We start from the raw sequence: 8658 nt of genomic DNA, 5'->3' as shown, positions 1-8658 counted from the left end.
TCTCAACCCCACGGAATAAGCATGCGGCCGGTGTGTGTGCCTTTATGTGCAATGACCTGCGACAGCATTAGCAGCGGTCGACACGGCGATACGCGTGATTCGATTGTCCTAGCCACAACCGCCCGAAAACAGTAATTTCATTAAAACACCGCCAAGTTCCGGCCGTTCACGATCGGGTCGGCGTCATTCAGCGCCCGTCGCCTGTGTCGGTGGCGCGAAGAGCGAAACGAAAAGTTTTCGACAACTTTCTCGCCTTTATGCATCGCCCTTTCCTGCCCGCCGTGGTCGGGAATTGTCGCATCAGCAGCACAAACAAACAGCGCCACAGTGCCACCGAGTGCCGGCGGAGGAACCGAGCAGTGCCGTGTACACGGTACCAAACAGTTGATCGACCAGTGTGTAAACATGGGCAACACGGGCACTATCGACATCACCTTGGCCCCGAACACCGGCATGGAATCGTGGTGACCGCAACCACCGCCAACGCTAGGCACTGCTGCTGACACTGACGAACCTTTTGCCGGGTAACCGCAAACAAGAAAATGTCCCACTTCAGCTGGGACGCTCTGGCAACTGTTAAGGATTCCGGTCCCATCCCCACCGGTAATCTAAAGGACACTCTGCGACGGGATGGACGCTCTGTCGTTCTGTCGGTGTGTTGTATCGCCATCGTCAACTCCTCGCGCGCCCACGTCGAACCGGCCCACTTCAAGCGATACTTGGCACCGATGGTCTCTCTCTCTCTTATTTCTTTCCCCTTCTGTTCGCCCCCGTCCATCCAACCAGCCCAGGGGGTTCAAGTGTTTGGCAGGGATGTGGTAATTTCTAGTCCACGCCTGTTCTGTTTGCTTCCAGAATTCATCACGCGCCCGGTGGTGGCGTGAGGGCTAAAAGGGATTTCCCAGTGTACGCTGAACAAATTGCGACATTTCTCCTCAAACATAGTTCACGGAGATGATGTGCCGTTGGGTGTTGTCGTTGTTGTTGCCTGTTGCGGTGAAAGAGTTTGGACAAATCGAATAACATCCCAGAGGAACTTTACGCCGTAACGCGCGTAACTTGCAAAACGTATTTGTTCCCATTATTTACAACACATACTCAGCATTCCGGTGGCGGATGTGCGCTGACTAAATTTCATTAACTGCATAGCGCCACCACTAAGTAAATGCAATCACGACGATCACCACCTCTGGCATTTCTAGTTTCTTCGCACAGGCGATTGCAAACATTTGTCCAGCACAAAAAAGCTGCAGGTAAACATAAAAATTTAAAAAATTAAATTCCAATCGAATGTGAAAGTTTTGAAAAGCGATGCGTATACGAAAACTCTCCACCTCTTTCGCCAAAGGCTCATTTGCCTCAAGCCCGATACTGTGTCCGGGGCTCCTTTCTATTGTCCCGTACGCCGCATCCCCGTGCTGGTCGGGTCTTATCGAAAGTGAAAGTTTATCCAAATATCAAACTCCCGGACACGCGGGTTGTCAGCGCGGGTATGCAACAATCCCGATATGTGTGGCTTCGATGACAGCGCCAAAGCCATCGGAAAACAGCCATCAACTTCGGGAAGGGAAAAAATCACTCATACCACACCGCAACGCTTTCACATCCGCTTGTAATTTGCTCGGTGTCGTGAAAAGATTTGGTCGATTTTGTCATTAGTTGTCTAATTTTATTCCCTACTTGGCCACGCGGCCGTGCGGTTTTTGTGGTTCTTGATCGCGCCCGGTCGCACTCGAGCCACACCCGTTTGTCGTGTATGGCATGGGTTTCTCCTACCGATGCATGGTTTTATGTTCCGTGTGAACATAACCGTGAAATCGCAATCGCTATTCAATGGCTGGCTGCATGCGTGCGCTGGGCTGAGCGACTGTTATGCAAATCCGTACACTTTTTGCGCACCTTCAAGTGGCGTATTAAAATCAAATGCATGACTCGGTGAAGCTCGTAGAATCGTAAACTCGTTGTTTAGTCTCACCGGCACTGGCAAATGAGTGGGTGACAATTTCTCTCCACCACCTGGAGGTTGTAACCGGTGTCTCAAGCAACGTCTAAACGGGGAATCACCATCTGCCGGTAACATTCAAAAGACGACGTCATCAGTAACCGCAACAATGTCATCGTCAGCACCCCGAAGCAACACGCCGCTACAACGGCAATACAGCGTCATCCTCGCTCGACCCTGGGCGCTTCGGGCAATTAGGTTCCGGTTCCGTAACGGGAAGTCGGGGAATTTCTAATTAAAAACAGCAAACCACCATCGGAGAAACGGCGTCCGTTCCTCGGGGCCCTATCCCTATCCCGTCACAATCGATCCGCTCCGCAGAAGCACCACTGTTGTGATGTTGATGATGCTGAGAGGTTACGTCGTTTTGCGTGCCAAAAAAAACTCAACACACGAAAACACTCATATACAAGGAATGAAAATCGAAAGTTACGCTTCCTATAGCTAGAGAGGAAAAGATGGAGGGAGAGAGAGAAAGAGGGCGAAAGGTGGTAGTTGCTTCGTCTGATGTCTGCTGACGACCACCACTTTTTGCCCAAGGTGGTTTCGGAGGGTGACGATCACTTTCACTCACGGAACTGACTGAAGAATGAGAGAATACCTGCCATATTTCGGTACACAGTGAGATCATAATCTTTATAATGATCGTTTTTTTCCACTAGTTGTGAAGTTCCTTGTACGAATCGAGAAGAAAGATAGCGAAGAGAAAACGATCGTCTTGACAGGGAGGAGTGTCCATTATCTGCACCTTGGTGTTTCCTCGTTTCGATATCTTTTTGAACTTAACCCTCGCCCTATTCCCGCTAGGGTTCCCACTAGCCAACGCCTCAATGATCAAGTCGGGTCAAGTAATCGCAGGTGATCGTGATCACCAACGGTGGGGAGTAGAGCAAGAGAAGATGGATGGTGCCCTTGGGTGTGGTTGGTGATGCAAAAGCTGAGCCGAATACCAACCTTTTATTACGATGTGGGAATAAAATCGAAATTTGAAATAATCCTGGCTTCTTTCTTTTTTCTACTTTTCGTAGATGTTTAAGCTCGTCGTGTCGTTAGTGTGTGGAGCTCTGTTGCTGTCAACAGCCTCCGCTGTCGTGAATAACAATGCAAATCAATCGAATCAAGAAGCCCAGCGTAGGGAAGCACCATTGGCGGATTCCTACGGTCCACCTCCAGCGACTGGTCCCGAACTGCCTGCCCCTGTCTATGGAGCTCCTGCAGTTGCTCACTATCCACCGCCTCCACCAGATCTACCACCGCCAGCTCCGGTTCTACCACCGGTGCAAGTCCCTCACAAGGAGTATGGAGTTCCGGTCCAAAACTATGGTCCGCCAAACGTAAACATTGAGTACGGACCACCACCAGCCCCAGCTCCGAAACCCATTTTCCATTCATATCCCAAACCTCAATACCACGGACCACCACCGACGCACCATAAGAAATCTTCCTCCTTCCTGGAGCAACTGTTCTCGACCTTCGGGTTCGGAGGAGGCGATGACGACCATCATTCCCATCACCATCACGCTCCAAAGCCTGTGTACGGGCCACCATCTCATCCCGCCCCTGCCTACGGACCTCCCGCAGGACCTGTACTTCCTCCAAAACCCGCATACGGACCGCCCGTACCTGCTCCACAGCCCGTATACGGTCCTCCACTGCATCAGGCCCCACCCAAGCCGTTGTACGGTCCTCCTAAACCAGCCTACGGTCCGCCGATCCAGTCTGGTTACGCCGTACAATCGTCTTCCTTCGGACATCAATCCGGTTCCTTCGGACACCATCCGGCCGCACCGGTCCATGCTCCACCTACTCCTCCGGAGATCAAGTGTGACGGATGGAAACCTATTGCCGGACCCGTCGTTCAACCCGAAGTACACGCACCAGAATCTTCGTACGGACCGCCACCAAGTGGTGACTTCTTAGGCACTCATCATCAGCTGGAATCCAGCGGTGGAGTCGTGAGCACCGGCGACATCGGGCTGCAACTGCCTAAGTTGGAACATGGGCCCGTTTTCAATTCCCACTCAGATCTCCATTCCGGATTGGATCTGTCCAAGGGTAACAGCTACGAGGTAAGAAGCACGCTTTTGTATTCCGTCTCAGTTCTCTAACCAAACTGTTGTTTCCCGTTGTTCTTCTCCCAGGTTCATTCGAACTTTATCAGCGACTCTTATGGAGCTCCCCCGGCGGACTCATTCCTTCCCGGCAAATACAAACCATCATTTACGAAACCTCTACCCCCTCCACCACCGCCGCCCCAGAAGTTACATTTCCCCCCAGCCCCCCATTACGGACCACCGATGCGCCATCCCGGGCTCGGCATCTCCCATGGCAGCGTCAGTGGAAATCTCAAACCATGGCCCGTATCTGGATCGCCTCCACGACACCCCATCGCTTACCGTCCACCGGTACCGCAAGGTTTAATCGAATCGATCGGCCATGCCGTTGAACATCAGGAAAACTTTGGCACCAAGCCGGCCTACTCCGGTGATGTTTATCTGCCACCACCAACGCGTGATGTGGCGCATTCCGGGCCTTCCAGCTTGGAATTGAACTCACTACCTTCGGAACAGCCAGCCAAACCGTTCCTCACACAACATCAACTGCCCGAGGCGCAAGCTTACGTTCAGGAACCACGTTACCAAGCGCACGATGTGGTGTCCGTCTCCAGTGACTGTGGACATGGGCCAACCTCCGTGGACGTGCAGCAATCGATCCAAACGAATCAACTCTCCATCGTAGGACCATCGGCAACCGCCAGTTACTCGGCCGATTATAGTAACAGCATCCAGGAGCACTATAATGGGGAGAGTTCCAGCAGACACGTCCAAACATCTAGCTTGCCCGGTCTCGACGGTGGTCTTGGCGGATTGGAGCTAATTTCCGCCCAGAAATCCCAAAGTCTTACCATACCCGTTCAGGGCCAACATGGCTCATACCAGCTACAGTTCCAGTCGGCCGATCCGCAAGGTGCTGGGTCAGCTCCACACGAACAGATCCTTTCCGAGGGACTGCTGCAATCCATCTTGAGTGCTATCGAACAGCCTCAGCAACATCGGGCAGCGGAAGAGCACGATTCATACGATCCCAACATTGATCACAGCGAGGTGTCTGTGTTTTTGAAAAGCCCCGAAGGTCAGAAAACTCTACAAGATCATCCTAATGGACACATAGGACATAAACGATGAAGTATTACGCCAAGATTGGAATGAGACCCCCTCCCCAAATCACCTCCATTGTTTAACTTATTTCATCCCCTAAACCATCCTTCTAAGTAATCGTCTCCGCTTTTGGGTACTGCCTTGTATATTCTCTCGGATCAATTGATCTACAGCGATCGTGGACAGGAACATTGATCAACCAGTATAGACAACAGATTTATCGATACTGTAAGGAGCGGAGAATCTCAAGGAAGTATTAAGCTAGATCTTCAAAAGACAGTAACCGAGAGATATTTAAAAATCGAATTATCGAGCGGAGAATGCGAGCAAGGTAGTAATTGATAGCATAAAGCGAGATGAGATGATGTCCGTTGTAATTAAGTATTTAATTATTTCATCTACCGTTGAACAACGCCGTGCCACGGTCGTTAGTGTATGCGTATGGGAGTGTGTGTTGTATGGTACGGTGTGTTAGCATGAGCGTGTGAAGTGAGTGTGTGCAAAACTTATACGATAACTGTATTGAGCGTATGCTAAGTAGGTGCGAGTAAAATGTAAACTACTTGGAAAAATAAAGAAAAACATAAATTTCACGGGAATCACTGTGCATAATAATGACCTTGTAAGACCATACAAAAACTGACCAGCAGTTCCACTGATGAAAGCGCCACGCGAAAGGTGAGTAAACAGATCGATGATAGAACACATATCGTTAAAGGAACATAATATTTCTTTATAATATTAACCTTTCGGGCAAGGTAATGTACTCAACAACAACAAAAAGCAATCAGAAAAGCCTGAAGTATAAAGCAGGCTTTTATTTCAGCTGAAGCAGTAACAAAAAACTAACACACCAACGAATATATTAACCGATCGTCGATGCACACAGCAACTTCAGGCACGTGATAGTTGCCGTGGAGTAAAATTTATGCACAGAGTCGGTTTATTTTCTCTCGTTTTTTTGTTGTTGTGTGCCTGTATTTTTGTGCGTGTGTGTGTGTTAGGAATGCGATAGGGAACCCGCGGAATGAAATATTCAATATGGCAGAATTACAAATGACCGCACTTTAATTTTTTTTACATTTTACATTATTTTTCCATCCCGCTTTTCCATTCATTCTCTGCCATTCATTTCAATACAAAACCATCGGTCGCATTTGTGCAGATTTTAAAAGTCGATGCATATTTTCATCTGCATTCAACTCTTCAAAGTGCATTGCATCCCCTTGCATACTTTCGCTCTTGGTTTCCGGTGTACTAATTTCGAGACGATGCAATATTTATTTTAAAATAAATCGATTCGATTGCTGTTACTGCATCAATATTAAAAATATGCAAAGGAAGCGGATTAAAGCGTTAGTAAAAGTGGCAGGAAATACGATCCGGGCAACGATAGAAACAATTAAAAATTTAAATTTAAACTTAAAAAATTCTGTGGAAATATTTTTTGCCACAACTTATCGACGCTTTTCTCTGATGGCCTTGGTGTTTGATTCTCAGTGAAAGTTGTGGTTACGGTCACTGGCAATCCCTAAAAACCTTCAATCGATAAGTGAAATCATCCGAGACCGGTTCCCGGCATCATGACACTGGTCCCTTGGGAACATTTAGCTCATTCCCGTTCGAGACGAGTACGATTCCCGGTTTCGCTTCTAAACGGAAAAAAGCATAAATGCCACATCGTGATTTACCTCCCACTTACTGATCCACCCAACGACGGCAAAAAAGGCTAGCCGCGCGGCTAGTCGGCAGATGTAATCGTCAGCTGGTTTCATTTCCATCTGACATGTGGCCAAAACGTGTTTGGCGCAAAAGGAACATTATGCCAACAGGAGGCTAACAGCGTGCTGCGCTATTGCATGACATTCTGTTCCAAAACTGGTCGGTCGCGTTCACTTTCGCGACATTCAGTTCTATCGCGTAATTTTCACTTTACACAATCGACTGCTTCCGTATGAATCTCGGGACCCGTTCGGTATAGTGCGGAAACAGCGACATCAGCACTCGGAACGTTGCAAGCAAGAGATCGTGAAAGTGTTTTACTGTGCAAAACCCGTTCCTTTTCATCATTACTTGGGATACCGCAATAGGAAGTTGGACAAAGAAGCCACAGAGAACTTAATTAATGGCTCATATGGCCTAATTCATATGATAGGAGATGTACATTAAACCTTACAAAATCTCTACGAATAATGCTAGGACATGTTTCTCTAAATAGTACAAACAGCCGGAGTTTAATAAAATCCCTAAATATCGAATAAGTCGTAACGAAAAAAACAACAACTTCTTTGTCCACAGCAATAATCCAACCTAACCTACATGTTTCCCCTTCATGTTAAACAATCCATTCAACTGAAAGCAGATGCTGCAAGTTGTCAGCACAAGCCAACCAAAAAAACCCCAAGGATGCCGCAGTAAGCAACAAACTATCGCCACTACCCGTGTAATTACCACTAGTGTGCGCTGTGGACATGGCGTGGTCAGTGCAAATTACCGAAGCGAAAACCCCCATTCGTGGGACGTGTCCCCATTTCGGAGCAATAAACGTACACCTTCATTACACCCATTTCAATAATCTCACGGATAATCAACGCTCGGTAAAAGCACGATTATCGGTTCTCTCAGGCGAGTAACAGTCAAACACCTTCGCCATTCTGTTCTGTGTTGGTCTCTTGGTTGCATTTTTCCCCGTATCTCTGATGTCCTTATCTAATGGTCGGCACCAAAACCATCCGGGCTAGCATGTGCTGGGCTGTTAGTAGAACGCTGCTGGTTTCCATGGATATAAAAAGCAGATAACACGTTCTGATTGTCCCCACCTGGGGATGGTGTCTGATGGTTTAGGAAGTGTGTGAGTGTGTGGTTTGTTCTCTTTGTTCGGGTTTACTGCAGTTTTTTTCTTCCTCCGATGCACGTATTGCAGTGCTTGTGGTCGGTGGAGTCTGGTCATATCGATCCACCAACGCGTCAATAACGTAACCATAAAAGGGAAATGTAGCAAACAATGAGTAATTTCATTATTTATCATAACTTGTTTAATTGAAAATTCCTCACATACACCATCGAAGCATTGCAGTTTTTCATCTGCCAAGTCTAATGTAGCAATTAATTTCAAATTAGTAAAGCACCCACTTTTTTGCTTATTAACATCGGTATGTAATGCGCGTGTCCTGCGTAAAGTTCCTTTTTTTGCTAGTTAACACTCTTTTCTTGCTTAGAAATACCGACAAAACAAATGTGCGGAAAATGGCTGATTGTGCACCATATTAATCATTTGTGATTTGCATTTGCGAATACTTTTGCTCCCGCGTGTCCTCCTAACACCACCAAACCACCAACCAAACCGAAGGATCCAAAACCGTGTTTCGCGTTGCTCCTTTTATCTTCCGACCTTGTTTATTATCATCAAAATTAATGATTCTTCGCGCAGTTAATAATCGTAAAACGCCGAGGTTAAAATACTTACTTCCAGAACTTCTTCCGCTACCTTTCGGGTGG

At 47.6% G+C, this 8658-nt stretch overlaps 1 protein-coding gene across 1 annotated transcript; it reads left to right on the top strand.

Annotated features, from left to right (window-relative positions):
* The first annotated feature begins 3030 nt into the window (after positions 1–3030).
* On the top strand, positions 3031–5187 carry LOC128298478 (uncharacterized). The gene is made up of 2 exons (XM_053034228.1): positions 3031–4071; positions 4144–5187. Exons 1-2 carry the CDS (start codon positions 3031–3033, stop codon positions 5185–5187), a joined length of 2085 nt encoding a protein of 694 aa, XP_052890188.1.
* Positions 5188–8658: the final 3471 nt, after the last annotated feature.

This window comes from Anopheles moucheti, chromosome 2, assembly GCF_943734755.1.
Source record: "Anopheles moucheti chromosome 2, idAnoMoucSN_F20_07, whole genome shotgun sequence".
In the NCBI taxonomy this organism is placed as follows: domain Eukaryota; kingdom Metazoa; phylum Arthropoda; class Insecta; order Diptera; family Culicidae; genus Anopheles; species Anopheles moucheti.
The sequence above is the reverse complement of the archived record's forward strand: the minus strand, read 5'-3'. Positions and strand labels throughout refer to the sequence as shown.

Excerpts from the sequence above, each read along its gene's own strand:
- LOC128298478 (XM_053034228.1), top strand. The coding sequence starts at position 3,031 with ATGTTTAAGCTCGTCGTGTCGTTAGTGTGTGGAGCTCTGTTGCTGTCA. Across the intron at positions 4,072-4,143 it reads CCAAGGGTAACAGCTACGAG|GTTCATTCGAACTTTATCAG; the intron begins GTAAGAAGCACG and ends TTCTTCTCCCAG.